This window comes from Tetranychus urticae, chromosome 2 (assembly GCF_039701765.1).
Source record: "Tetranychus urticae isolate SD_2017Ah chromosome 2, NJAU_TeUrti_SD_1.0, whole genome shotgun sequence".
In the NCBI taxonomy this organism is placed as follows: Eukaryota; Metazoa; Arthropoda; class Arachnida; order Trombidiformes; family Tetranychidae; genus Tetranychus; species Tetranychus urticae.
The window spans coordinates 1,743,827-1,759,326 of record NC_142959.1 but is presented as its reverse complement, the minus strand read 5'-3'; the positions used below and the strand labels follow the sequence as shown (position 1 = coordinate 1,759,326).

The following is a 15,500-nucleotide window of genomic DNA, read 5'->3' as shown; positions in this document are numbered from 1 at the left end:
AACATTAACCTCACACTAAGAGTCAGTTGTCTGGCTTTCATGGAGGCTCATTTCAACTCCCTGTGACATTGTTATCAACTGTTATCCAACTTGTCAGTTTATCAACTTGTAAATGAGCTTTATCAATTTGACCTTTTTTCCTTTTCCTTTTTTTTGTGATAACACATTTTTCTTTCCTTTACACCTTGATCGTGCAAAGGAGGAGAAAAAGAAACGAAAATGATGAGATGAATGTGAAAACGCAAAATGAACACATGTTATTGTAATATGCTAATAGAACCATTATTTTGAGGTAATATTCATTTGCCATTTGGATTTTCACATTTCAATCATCATAATAATAATGCTGATAATATTTTTCTTATCAAGTATTCCAAGTAAATGTATGCATTTATGTATAAATAAATATGTATTCATTGGAATACTTTTTTCTACTGTATTGGAATCTCATTTTTTTTCATTTCTTGCTCCTTCCTTCTACCTTCTTGCACCATTTCGTGGACTTTTTTGGTTTCTTGGTTATCAATATTTTCTTGCTTCAACTTGTAATATTATTCATACCTTGAGAACATGGTCTTGAATCTTGAACAGTAGGACAGGCACAGATATAACCCTGAGGTCGAAATAGGCACAAATGAGTACAACCTCCATTACCAATTCCACATGGATTTGTTCCTGTTATTTTGTTTAAAGAAAAAAAAGTTTAGTTTATATTTCAAAGTTTCTGGAGAGACACAAAAAGGGCAAAAATTTTCGACTTGAAGCGTTTTCGTTTCAATATCAATATTCGACTATTGAACTTTGACAATATCGTTAATAGTCTTGATTGCTTTTGAGCAAATATTTGCTTTTCAGATGCAAATAAGTATAATATTGAAACTGGATTCTGAAGTAAAGAGAGGAAAACTTGCAAGTTCAATTGCAAGGTTAATATGATAAGAGTGAGGTGGAATGAGAAGAAATAGTTCTTTATAAGATGAAAAAGAAAAGTGCTAAAAAGACTTCTTTCTGGTGATTGTAATAATGATGGAGAGCAAACTAGTAGTTTGATAGACATTTGTATGGTAACCTAACTAACTGAATAAAAATAGCTTGAAGCAGTTGATCAGTCAATAAATGAGGCTAGAAGTTTTCAATCAATACGCAACTTTTGTACAACCAATAGAGTGACGAAGGCGCTTTTAATCAATGTAGAGTTCTAGATGTTGAGGAACTACTGGATCAAGGAGTTAGTTCCGTTCTCAAACCCGAAAATTCATTTTTTGACAGCCAGATTGTTCGGCCGAGAACCCTTGCCAATCAAGTATCCGTTCTTTAACTGAAGGCCATTATGCCGAACCAACAAAACCTAATGAGCCCTTCCATTTACGATTTTATTAAATATTGAAATTTGATAAACTTTCATAGTTAACAATTTAAAATTAGATAACAATAAGTTCTTTCAAAAGTTTGTTTATTATCCACGCATAAAAGTTCAATCAATAAGCAATCCAAAAAAGTTTGCAGGAATAATTTGATAATTTTACCAACGTGATGTCTTGTTGAGCACATTTTACATCACTAATGAATTTTTGTTCTGAAAAATAATTTAAACGATTTTCTTCAGGCTGTTCTGTAAAACCCTTTTATGACGGACTTGACGCAGCTTGATCTGCCTAACTATGCGTCGAAATTATTGGATGAATCTGTTAACTGCTTCTCACTAATAAGTATTCAATTCATCAAAGAAAAAACTGATTTCGATGAATTGATGAGAAATTTTGATTCACCAATAATCTCAATGTGATTCAATTAAACACTCCTCTAAGTTACACTTACCTCATGATTATAATGTTCAGAAGGAACGGGTTCGTTATAAGGAATCAGAATCTCAAATTGAACACACAACACAAGCTTTAATGATTTATCGTTTATTCAATTTACCATCCATTTTTATTGAACTGAAATTGGTGCCGTTAGCGAGAGAGAGAGGAGGCAAGATGTGACCCATTTCGGGCTAAGCAAGAATCAAGCCTAACATTTAAATTATTGACCGCTCTATCGAGAAATTCTTTTTCTACACTTTCAAATCACCGATTGTGTTCTCGCTTTTCAACGTCTGATTGAGTAATTGATAACAGAACTCTTTTCAATTGGAGGATCTAAACTAAGGTGACTTGATATAATCTTACCAGGGCTTACCCCATAACCTTGGCAGTTCGATGCTAGGACACAGCTTAGGCAATATTGACAAGGCATGTTTAGTTGTACCTGACCAATAAAAGTTATAATCATGCAACTAACATCAAACCATCTGAAAATATTTGCCCTATCAGAAAATGACCTTTAGATGTCAATTAGAGGTCAAATAGCGGTTTAACCTTTAATGACCTTGAGAGTTTGTACTTATGGTTCTTCAATCTGAGTGAGCTCATGGTTCAAGTCTGAGGTGTGTAGCATCAACTGTTTCTGGGTTAGGCCTGCAAACAGGCGTAAAATTGAAAAAAAACGCCCGGTATGTTAAATCTTGACCAGAATAGTAAAAGTAATAAATATGAATAAATACCAGTGTCATTATCAAATTTGATTAACTCAATATAAAAATGTATTTGTTGCTTGACATAAGTTTAAATACATGAGCAGGCAAAAATAAACTTTTCAGGTCTTTTCAATTAATAATACAGAGTTCACATCTTCGAGGAATTCGGAAGATCGAGATTCAAACTCATTTTCCCAAGAAATTTTGTCTAACTGTAACGTTATCCAACGTTATACGTATGCTTATCCAAGTCTATTTGCCTTTATATGGAGGGTCACTCTGATTCAGTATCTGAGTAGATGCGACAATGACTTGAATCAAATTGTCAACTTCTCGATTATTTCAACCCTCGGAGGAATTCAAAGTACAGTAATCAAATAAAGATAGCTGTAGTTTTAAAATTTGATTTTTCGAAATTCAAATATGACTATGAAAGTAGCCATAAAGTCATTATTTTCAGAATTATCATGTAAAGATATGTAACCGGAATAAAATCTTATGATAATTTTGTATTATTATTTCCTAATATTTGGCTGAATTTTTGTGCTAGCAAAGTTACTTTCGAGATTAAACGATGGTACAATGGATAGAGCTAATGATAGTTTCAAATGAAACTAGATGAAACATGAAAATTATGAAGCATAATCGGATTAATTTGCTTGTTCATAATCTTTCAATTAAATTTAATTGATTCCATTGTCTTTTAAAGCTTACTCATTTCAAATTAGTTCAACATTAAACTTTAACCTAGTAAATAGATTAATCGCAGTAAAATTGAAAAAGTAAATTAAATTTCCAACTTGGCAAAGTTGATTGAAAAAAATGTTCATTCATCTCAACCAAAGTCAATAACAGTTGCCACAAAAAGTAAAGAATCGTCAATAATTGCGAAATGAAACAAATGCTAATTTTTGCATTTAAATAATTGGTTTCAACAATTTTTTTCGCTCAACAAAAGATTCATTTTCTCTTCATTGAATCAACTTGAAACAAAATTTGAACATGTTGAGGTCAGTATTTCATCAAACATTAAATTGAATTGAAAAATAAATGAGTTTCATATTCAATTTAATCAACTAATGATAAATAGTCTTTTCCTGTTAACCAATTATCACACAATTATGGAACAAATAAAATCCAAAAGTCTTTTGTAACAGTAATTGATATTTACTCTTTCAATTTCAACCCTTTTGATGGACCATTTAAACGTAATGTTTGGGTCCTGGTCAGTGAATAAACTGGTCAATTTTTCATTCGACTTTGCAACTTATTTTTTGTGTCAAAGTTTTCCATTTTTCTATTTATGTTAATCTTTTCTCCTTTTGTAATGTTTCATTTGTTGAATCGTTTGTTGGATCAAACATTTAGCTGAATGTTTAATGTTGAGATGAACATGAAAAATGTTTGGAATCAAGTGATCGCCAATTGAACGAATGTACATATAAAAGTCATTTTCTACTCTTTTTTCTCTCTTGTTCATGTTGATTTCAAGGATTGAATGCAATTGAGTACAATTTATCAAATCATGATAATGTCAACAACAAACATTCTATTGTAATAACAATCATTTTCAGCTTCTTTTGGTTTTTCTCATTTTCTGTACAACACTACATCTTCCGGTTACTCTTGAACCTTTTTTTCCCTCTCCTCGTCATGTTCTTGTTCAAATGATGATTTCACTTGAATGTATAGATAAGATTCTAATGGTGAGATAAACTGATATCTTTGTCTTTCATCATTTATCCGTTTATTCAAATCATGCTGGTTAAGATGATTGTGTGTTACATAAGAAAAAGAAGAGAAAAATCGAAGAAGCTAAAAGCTTACAGGAAAAGACATGATAATAAAAGAATGCAATGTTGACTCGAGTTTACATTTTTCTGATAGATTCATGGTGTGAACTAACCTCAACAAACATCAGGGTGAGTAAAAGAAGAAAAGAAGAAGATGAAAGGATAAAAAGGATGAAAGGTAGGATGATGATGATGGTGAAGAAATTTAATACTCAATAAACTAAGATGTAATCAAAAGCGCAAACCCAAATATTGTTCAAGGAAGACAAAAATGAGGTAAAATTTAAGCAAAAGAGGAACACAAAAGAAAATATTTTCTTGCAAATTTTTCAACAAAAAACTTGTAATGAGCTTAATTCATTTCAACTGGTTGATCGTTTAATCGACAGTCGATATCTTCATTATGAGTTGGAAAACTTACGAAGCAATTTTCAAAATTGACATTTTTTCTTTTTTAGCAAATTCTGTTTGGCTGAACTTTTAATCAATATTACTGAGATTCCATTCTTCGTCATGATTGAGACTAAATTTGATTTAGCCTTTTTACCTTTAGACTATAAGAATTGATTTGAAGTGATTTAGAAGATTAACTTGTTTGACTGTTCATTCGAACACGTGTGATTGTTTCGATTAATTTAATTGAAGACACTTAATCCGTAATTAGTAAAGGCTCACTGCATGATCATTATTGAGATGATGATAGAAATAAAACTTAACTTTCATTCGAGTTACCGATAAAGTTCGGCAGAAATTCTGTCTTGTCTTTGTTCGAAAGAATAATTCAAGATGAAATATCTTGAACGAATTTGGGCAAATCTGAAAAGTGTCACATTTTTCGTCACTCCAAATACATTTTCATTTCGCGATCTTTTATGTGCTAATATTGTTGCAGTAGATTTTTAACTTTTCATGGTAAGTGAGGAAAAGAAAGTGAAACTTTATGAAAAATTTGATATGCAGCATCTTAGCCTTCAGGTAAATGAATAAAATTGAAAAGAGGAGAAAAGATTTAAATTGAAACATTCTTTGCATTCCCAACGTTTCCACCAAGTTTCTGCAAATTGATTTGCTAAAGAGATCTAAAAGTCAAAGACTCAGAAGAAAGCAAAAAGAGAAGTCAAAAGTAGTACAAAGAGTTAAGAATTAAAGAAAAGGAAAACAAGAAAAACAAGAAAAACAAGAAAATAAAGAAAATGATGATCACTAATAGAGTCACCTAATCAGGAACATAATAAAATGGGGTAAAATAGTATTATCATCCTCATCATTATCATCATCATGATTATCATTGAAATGGTTCAATGAATGTTATTCCTACAACTTTGTTACCTTTCACTTGTTCTACTTCAGTCTCAAAGGGAATCCCTATTTGGTACACCTTTTGTAACTATTATCAGAGAAGAAGAAAAAAGAAGAAGCAAAAATAAGGTAAAAAGAGAAAAAAGTAAGAAGATTGAATACATTTCATCATTGCTATTCTCATCAGGAGAATGATTTTTGTATCAGATATAATTTTCCATTGCCTTTCTTTTCATCCTCATTATCATCTTGTTTTCCTTTCTCTTTTCTTTCCAGCTCATCATCAACTACTAATAGCCTTTTTCTTACCTTTCCTGATCTTTTGAATTTCATGCCGTTTTCCTTTCCATTCACATTCTTGTTATCCTTTCCTCATCATCATTATCATCACCATCATCATCATGTTCGATTCTTTTTTTTCTTCTTCTTCTTCTTCATCTCCACAATTCTATTGCTTTTGGCATTAATTGACATCCCAGAGCAAAGATTTGTAACTCAATTGTGATGCTTCCATTGAATAACACAGTCACTAAATGTGTGTATACAAATGCAGAGTAAAGTGACTAAAAAAAGCACACCTTTGAAAAGGAAAGAAAAGATATTCTCATTTATCCAATTTTTATTCTTGCAAATAACTTTTATCTTCCTTTTACCACCAAGCTTTTTTCCCTCCCAGATTAACCTTTTTTGTTCATCTTCCATTGTTGATAATCATTGACTCTTGAGCCTTTATTTGCTTTCTACTCAATAATATCAACAATAATTCAGAAAAGTAATAATAATAAACTTGCAACTTCGCATTCGATAAAAGCTGAAACTCACTTTGATACATTTTTACATTGTCTGATAATGATATTAAATGGATAAACATAAATGTTGACTTTTGTCCATAAACTTGTTTCCAATAAAATAACAATGAATTATAATCAACCTTAATTGTCAATTGAATCAAAAGATTTGTCAACTCGAAAGAACTTTTCTTTTTTCACTTTTTTTCGTCGAACTTTAGACGAAAAAAATCTACAATTAACCTTGTACTTTTGCATAATGCAAATACAAGTGTAATGAGAAGAAGAAGGGAAAAAAAGTTTGATTGCTTTGGTATTGAATTGATTCTTTCATTTGATCTTTACTTTCATCTTGATCTTTATCACAACATTCATTGATTGATTAATGAATAAAATAATGATGGATAATTGTTGATCAACTGTCTGAATGAATAATGTTAAGAAGGAAAATGACGACTGAACAAATCCATGTGTTGAAGTAGGAAAAGTCAAGAAGAATGACGAATCGAGAGGCAAAAAAAACTGTCAACTTTTATTGGTAAGAGGCGAGTGTTTCCCAGTGACTTGTGTTATTTGCATAAACATTTCAAATCGATGTTGTTGCATCTTTGGGTGTCCAAAGATAATGGGTGAACACCATTACATTTCAACAACTTGGCAAGGGAAAGAGAAAAGCAAAACTAAAGATAATGTGAAGAGAAGGAGAAATAACAAGTCACTCTTGTTAAGGGAAAAAAGGAATTCATGACAAAAGAGAAAAGAGTAAAAACTCGAGAATAAGATCAATGTAGAACTCGTTATTCTTATTTCTTCCCTGTTAGCTTCCTTTTCCTTCTTCATCAATTGAACTTTTTTTTGTCCTCTGTAGACTTCAATCAATGTCGACCTCGGTTTTCCCTGAGCTTCATCTTCATTCAACATTTCAACCTGATTACTTTATGACCTTTACTTTTTGGTCACTCTTTTGCCTACTTGTAATAACAATAAAAACAAGAATCATGAGAAACCTGGTCAAGGACTGAACAAGCTGGAAAAAGGAGAAGAAGAAGAAAGAGTTGAACACAGAAGACAATTCAAAAGAGTAAAAAGACGAAAACTGAAAAGCTTTAGATTGACAAGTTTCATGGATCACTTGATTTATCCCAAGAAAATTGCACACAAGATGAGAGAGAAACGAAAAAATGACTGAGAATAAAATGATTCAGATAAGAGGAAGTAACTCAGGAATTAAGCAGAATGGGCTAACCACGCCTTGTTAACTTTGATAATGACAATTGTTATTTTTCTTGAGTAGAATATAAAAAGTGCAATTGAGCTTTTTTCCCTCTTTTTTGTCATTCGATAAAAGAAGGAAAAAAAATGTTGAAATTATAGTTGATGTTGTTCAAATCTTGTCCAAGCTGTTTTTCATTTGGCTCATTCTGATATTAAATTATTTTCTCTACTCACAAGGCTCATCAAATTGAACATTGCAATTGTTTTTTTTGTTGCTGTTTCTTTGCTGTTGCCTTCAACTCTTCCCAACTGGTTAAGAGGAAGGAATCTTTATTAAGGATAAAATTGGATAAGAAAATATTGAGCTCAAGAAACTGGGTGAAATACATTGGTCCAGATTAAGAGTATTTGAGTTATCAACTTTTACCTGATTTTTTCTCTTCTAATCAAATATATCTTTATTTACCATTATATTGATAAACTTGTGTGGAGAAGCTTTAAAAAACGTTTTTCTTTTGTTTCTTTGTTCACTTCATAACTTTGGTTGATAAAAAAAGGGAAAAAAGATAATGGAATTTTGGGAAAAAGAAAAATCATCAATTCAATAATATCAAGAGTGGAAATAGGAAAATGTTCAGTGTTGATGATGAAGTGAGAAAAGGGATAAAAGTTGATTAAAGAAGTGAGCTAAGAAAAGGAATATCTGGAAAAGAAAAATTGACAGAAAAAATCTTTTTCTTTGATGGTCTTTAGCTCACTTCGAACTAATGAAAAAGTTTTCCAATCTTCAGTGACAGCTCGTGAAGAGATCATGTTTTGCACCTTAAAAGTCAACAATAATCAAACGAAGTGACGAAAATTCCCAGACGAAAAACAAGAAAAAGCCAAAAAAGTTGTTCGTTATGAACCAAGAAATTGGATAGCATCGAAAAAAAAACTTTGCAGAAAAGGTCAAAAGAAAGTATTTTCATTTTCCATGAAAATTTCGAATAACATGAAACCAATAAAAATGAATAAGAGTAAAAAAACTTATCCAATTCGAATCGAAAGTTTAATTGGGAAAAATTCTTTTTGTCAAGGTTTCGACTTTACTTTTTCGAGCAACTTTTTTTCAGAAGAAAAGAGATAATTTTTTTCTTTCTCATTTACCAGTGAAAGTGCTATCCGAATTGTTCAATTTCATTACTTCTTAACCTCTATTATTGGGAGTAAATTTTTATCATTCCCTGTTGAGTGAACACCAAATGCTTCAATATATTCATTCACTTTGGATATTCTTTTCTATTTTTTGTATCATTTCTTGGTTTGAATTTAATTCATTATTCTTTGAGTCTGTTTCTTCTGCATATGAACTTAAAATTCAATGGTGATGATAATAATATGCGTTTTAACATCCTAAGTGGCCTTTAGAGATTATCTAATCTTGTTTAAATTGAATAAGAAAAAAAGGTAAAATATAAATGAATGATTTCATCTGTTAATACAACAACTTTAACTTAGTGAATTAACTTATGCTATTGAATAGCGAGATAAAACAAAATAATAATTTGGTTAAAAGATTAACTCGTGAAACGTTGCAATCAAATTGAAAGGGAATCATTGAAAGGAAAGGTAGAAACCATAATGAATTAAACAAGCTGAAATGTAAAGATCATTTCATTTCATTGAGTTTCTCGTTTTATGGTAAAACTTGACTCTTTTAATGTTGCTATTAACTAAATGTTTAGGTAATAAACTATTGAATGATGATAATTGAGATGAAAAGTTTGAGTAGGAAAAAAAGTCGAAACCAATTTTTTCCTTTACATTATGCAGCATTCACTTTTGAGGTTGAATTTGTTTGGCAAAATTTTGTTCATCAATAAATGAATGTTTCATTTGAAATATTTATGAATAGATCAGTCAAAGTTGATTCAGTTTGGGTTAACTAAAATATTAGCAAATCAGGCAAATAAAAGTGAAAACGAAAACGAAAAAGTTTCATTAATGAAACATTTGCTTTCAATATTTGCCAAAAGTAAAGAAACGTGAGAATCGATTGTTGAAAAGTTTTGCCACTGAATTAGAAGAAAGACCGAAAAATGAATTTTACTTACCTGGTTGCCTTGAAGGGGCAACCATTTTGATTTCCATGAGATATTCAATGTTGTCGACAACCAGTTCTTTGGCTTGTCGTTTACCTTCTTTGTCACTTCTTTCAATTGCTTTGACTTGCCAATCAGTCCAGTAAACGTGTGGACCGTAAATGGTCAAGCCAAACGGATGGGAAATGTCTTTGATTATGGTTCGTCTATGAGCACCGTCAAAGTCACTTGATTCGATTCGATCAAGTTGTGCATCAACCCAATAGATTAGGTCAACATCATAGTCAACTGTTATCCCATTGGGCCAGCCTAAGTCACTTGTGATGAGGGAGAGACGAGCTGATCCATCAAGGTACGAGCGTTCAATCTTGGGTGTTTTACCCCAATCCGTCCAAAAGAGTAAACCTTTTGTTGGATACAAGGCTAGGGCACGAGGTTCATCCAGGTTCAGATCGATAATTATTCGACGCGACTCACCATTGGCACGACAAACTTCAATCACATTACGTCCCGTGTCTGACCAGTACAAGTTGTTGGCAACCCAGTCGAAAGCTAATCCATCAGGACGCACCAAATCAGACGAGATGACATTGGTCACTTTGGAGCCATCGAAATCGGTTCGTCGAATGAGATGAAGAGAAATGTCGGAAAAGAAAATCATTTGATCTTGATAGTCAAAGTCAATGGCAACTGCATTTGTTATATCATTTATGGGCAGGTAGACATCGGCATAAGTGTTTAAACCTTCAGTATTCAATGAGATTCGCCGTAAACTTTTTTTACTCGCAAACAACAGAAATGCCGTTAAATTGGATGAACAAGTCTTCTTGTCCGACAGAAGCTGATAGCCAGCAGGACAAACACATGAATAGCCCCACGAGTTGCGCAGGCAAAGATGAGAGCAGCCTGCATTGTTCATTTTGCACACATCAACAGTGTTTTTAATTTCCTGTCTGTTCAAGTCGATTCCTGACAAGTCGGCAATGTTGGTTAAACCTGATAAAAGGATTGTCGATGTTCGCGGATCTTCACCAATGACTCGATGAATCGATCTCGTTTCCCAATCAGTCCAATAAATTTCATCTCCAATGACGGTTACACCATAAGGCGATGGAAGATTTGAGAGTAAAATTTTTCTATTGGCACCATTAATGTCAGCCATTTCCAGCGTGTGCAACTGCGAGTCAACCCAAATCAATTTGGTTCCCGAAGAAGAGGTTGAACTTCGATATACAGCTAGACCATTGATCCAACCAAGTCCACTGTCGAGTAAAAGTGCTCTCCTTGATCCATCCATGTCAGCTCGAGAGATGCGAGTAACTGAACCCCAATCAGTCCAAAACATGTAACCCGACGAGTAGTGCAAAACAATAGCTCGTGGTGAGTCGAGGTCCGTCCAAATGAGTGACTTGCGAGAAGAACCATCAAGGTTGGCAACTTCAATTCGTTTACGGCCAGCATCGGTCCAATACAGTTTACCTCCGATCCAATCGACAGCCAGACCATTTACATCACCCAATCCAATGGAGACAATCTCTTCGACTAGTGACTTTTCACCCGAGTTGCCGCCAATATCATAACGAGCTCGGTAAATAATGTCTGTATTGGTGTCTGACCAAAAGACTGTTGACTCGGGGGGATAAATGTCCACAATCAAGGCATTGGAAAGGTTCACACCGACCGTGGGAACAAGTACATCAGCAAAATAGGGAACATCAAGGGAAACTCGACGAAGACTGGTTCGTGTTGCTATCACTAGAAACTTGACCATATCAGGTGCACACGATTTTTTATCAGATCCCAAGGCAAGGCCAGTGGAACAGGCACATTTGAATCCGGGCACTGTTGGACTAAGAAGGCAAAGTTGTTGACAAGGTGAACCTGTACAAGGTGAAGATCGGTTGGGACGATGTGAGTGAAACACTTGAATATCCATCAGATTATCCAAGCCTTTGAGCAATACTTTACTATCTTCACCTCTCATTTTATCAGTTTTTTGGATCGTCTTCAATTCCCAGTCGGTCCAGTAAAGATAACGATCATAGATTGTTAGGCCAAATGGATTTTTGACATGACCCGATATCAGGGTAAACCGATATTTACCATCATAATCAGATGATTCAATAGTCTTGGAACCAATGTCTGACCAATAGAGACGCCTCTCGTACAGATCAAGAGTCATCCCATGAGGCCAGGTTAAGTTGTGTGACAAGATTACTTTACGTTCCAATCCGTCCATTCCAGCCTTTTCAATCTTTGAATTTGTTCCTTCCCGATGGATCCAAAACATGAGCGACACGATTGAATCAACGACAACATCTCGAGGTCGATCTAAACCAGACCAGATGACAATTGATCTAATGCCACCATCGAAAAGGGCCACTTCAATAACATTGCGACCCGAGTCGGACCAATAGACATTGTTACCAATCCAGTCAACGGCAAGGCCTGAAGGTGAATCCATGGGTTGACCTGCAATAACAGTTTGCTTGGTTCCATGCCAGTCGGCTCGATTGATGGTGTCATTGGTGACATCAGACCAAAATATTGATAGAGACGGATAATCCCAGTCAAGTGAGACGGCCGAGTTTATGTTTTGTAAACTAAGGACAACATCAATATTGTCTTCATCTGGACAATCAATGCACAACCATCTGATATCATTTCGTCGAGTAAAGAGTAAAAAGGTTTCCGGTTTGCTGTTACAAGTTGCTCCATCAGGAGATAAACTGAAACCAGTAGGACAGGCACAGGTAAAGGACACATTATTAGCCAGGCAAATGTGAGAACAAGGGTTTCCCTGGGAAGAGGGCGAGGGCGTCAACTTGGCAGATAGTGAACTTGATGAGTATAAATTTGATGGCAATGATGATGGTGATGGTGATGCTGTACATTTGTCGGAATATTTGGCTTGGCGAAGTGGATGAATCACCAGTAAATCCATGGGTGAATGAAGCTGCCCATGAATAGTGTTTACATTACGACCCGTCAACTTGTGAGCAGAATTGATTGACTTAGTTCGCCAATCTGTCCAATAAATGGTATCTTCAAAAACAGTTATAGCAAAAGGATGAGGCAACAATGTTTCACCTTGAATGATTGACCTTCGATCTGTACCGTCCAACTTTGAACATTCAATTACATGGTGTTTTGCATCAGTCCAATAGAGTCGATTGGCTGGATAGTCGATGGTTAGCCCATTGGGCCAGAAAAGGCTTGTATAGATGATCGACTCTCTTCCCGATCCATCAAAGTGTGCTCTTTCAATGCGTGGCGGTGAACCCCAGTCAATCCAGTAGAGAAAAGATTCTTCCAGATTGACCACAATGGCTCGAGGTTTTTCAATGTTGCGCCAAAAGAGCACCTTTCTCATGGAACCATCCAAGTTGGCAAACTCTATTCTTCCTGTTCCCGAATCGGTCCAGTAAAGCCTATCAGCCGACCAGTCAACAGCCAGTCCACCCGGTGAGACGAGACCAGAAGAGATGATGGGTTGGATTGAAGAGCCATTCAGATGGGCAACATAAATAGTGTCCGTGGTTATGTCAGACCAGACAATCAATTGTCGTTGATAATGAAAATCCAAGGCAATCACATTTTGAAGATCACTTACCATTGCAGTGTAATCGGAGGCATCAAGTGTCACCCGTCTAATATCTACTCGATTGGCAAAAATAATGTAAGGCTCGGGTCCACTTGCCTTGCATGAAATCTTGTCCTCACTCATGGTATATCCTTGAGCACAAAAACACTGAAATCCGGGAACCGAGTTTTCACATCGCTGGGAACATGAAAGTTCCCGTGCAACACACTCATCAATGTCAAGGCAAGAGTGACCATCAAGAGCCAACTCATAGCCTTGCTTACAACCACAATGGTGACCCGAGTCAGAGGCAAGACACAAGTGTTGACAAGGGAAACCATCTTCACGGCAAGGAGTTGAACTGAGGCAAGTTTTGTTGGCATCTTCATCGGATCCATCCGGACAATTGGGCGCTCCATTGCAAACAAAATATTGACTGAACCCAAATCACAATTTCATTTCAAGCAAAAAAGGAAAACAAAATTCATTAGTTAATTTTGAAAAAATTTCAACCTTCAAATTGAGGGTAAAGTTGAAGTTGATAAATTGCAGGTAAAAGTGTAACAAGGAAAAGCAAAGTTAATCAATGTTGAACAATGAATAAAATATTTGACTATAGAGCATCAACATGATATAATAGCAACTTGTTACTTTGATTACTGCACCAGATTTTCACCACGTTGAAGATGAAAATTAATAAAAACAGAAAATTATAGTTTACATTATCCATTAATGATTAGATTTATTGTTTCACTATGTAAGGTAACCTCAAAATGTTATCAATCTTAATCTGGTTAAAAGAATAAACTTGTAACAAAGATAATCAAGGTTGAATGAAACAACTGAACTACGATAAAAGAAGAAGAAAAAATGCGAAAAAAACTGAATCATTTCAAGAAACCAGATTCAATTAAACTAGAGTGCACTGAGTTGAGTCTTAAAAAAGTAAACTTCAAGTTGATGAGGCTAAAGAAGAGAAAGGAAAGGAAAAAAAGAGTGAATTTTCATGATAACCTCGAGATTCATCAAATTCATTCATCATATTTTTCATTTCCGGAAATATTTTCTTCTCTTTTTCCATCAACAATCAATGAATGCTGCAAAGATTTGATTCAGGAGAAGCCAAGAAAATACAATTTTCCGCAAATCGATTGAAGATGAAAAGAAAAAGTTGATCGAAAATTTATGCGAAATTCAATTCCAAGGTTACCATTCAAGTTGAAGGTCGACTTTTCCATGCAACTTTTGGTCAACATTGAAATTTCCGACTCAAAATTTGATTCGATTATTTAATGGAAATTCGTTTCTTTTCCCGGATCATTTCAACCTTCAATGAATCAACTCTTGTTTAGTACCAAAAAAAATCCAAGTTTTTGCAATAAAAATGGTAAAATGAAAGGCTTGTATTCAATGTACCATTCAGTTTTCATTTGTAACCCAATTGAACATCAAAGTCCATTCATCAATTCATTCCATGCTTCAATGTTATTTCAATTTGAACCTAACAAGATCAGATAATCAACCTCATTTCCGATCAACTTATTCTCATCAATTTCCGTTGCTTCAGTTTTCTCTTTTTTCTCTTCGTCATTACTCTCTCGTTGCTAATTTTTTCGCATTTTCCAATTCACAATAATCACTATTGTTGCTCTAATTTCAATTTCATTGCCAACTGATTCGCTTTCCAATGTTGAACTTTTCACTTCCAGTTCCCAATCGATCCGAACCGATCACAAAATCTGACTCTTCCATCCATACTAATTTTATGGTGCTTCTGCTTGGGTTGAATGGGCTGGGTTCAAATAACTTCCAAAACTCCAAAACTCTGATTAAACTTGACTTCGAAGTCACATGAGCGAGAAATTAAAGAGTCGAATTCTAAAGCTTGAAAAATTGCGAATTTATAACTCTCTTAAGGTCATCAATGGAGCAACTTCGGGTTCAAGTATGAAAATAACTCGAAAAGTTCATTGATTCATCAGAGAATAATAAACTTTCAATTGAAACTAAAGCTTTTATTCAATTTGTTTGACCGAAAATTTGTTATCTTTTTTCTGTAAATAAAAACGGACCAAATTACATTATCTGACATTCAAGTTCACTTTTCATCACTTTTGTGGTCAGTTTAAAATGTTGAACCAATTACATGAATGGAAAATAAATTGTAAAACAAAAAGGTCACAGGTTAAAGGAAGTAAAGAGCAACACAAAAACAACACA

The 15,500-nt window shown here is 34.2% G+C and overlaps 1 protein-coding gene across 1 annotated transcript in view; it reads right to left on the bottom strand.

Annotated features, from left to right (window-relative positions):
- LOC107363723 (low-density lipoprotein receptor-related protein 4-like) overlaps positions 1–15,500 on the bottom strand; it is a 45,979-nt gene that overhangs the window by 4,866 nt on the left and 25,613 nt on the right. Inside the window, exons 6-7 of the mRNA XM_015930995.3 lie at positions 9,710–13,716; positions 562–675 (exon numbers count right to left, since the gene is read on the bottom strand). Coding sequence (XP_015786481.2) covers positions 562–675; positions 9,710–13,716 — 4,121 coding nt within the window. The remainder of the gene's footprint in view (positions 1–561; positions 676–9,709; positions 13,717–15,500) is intronic.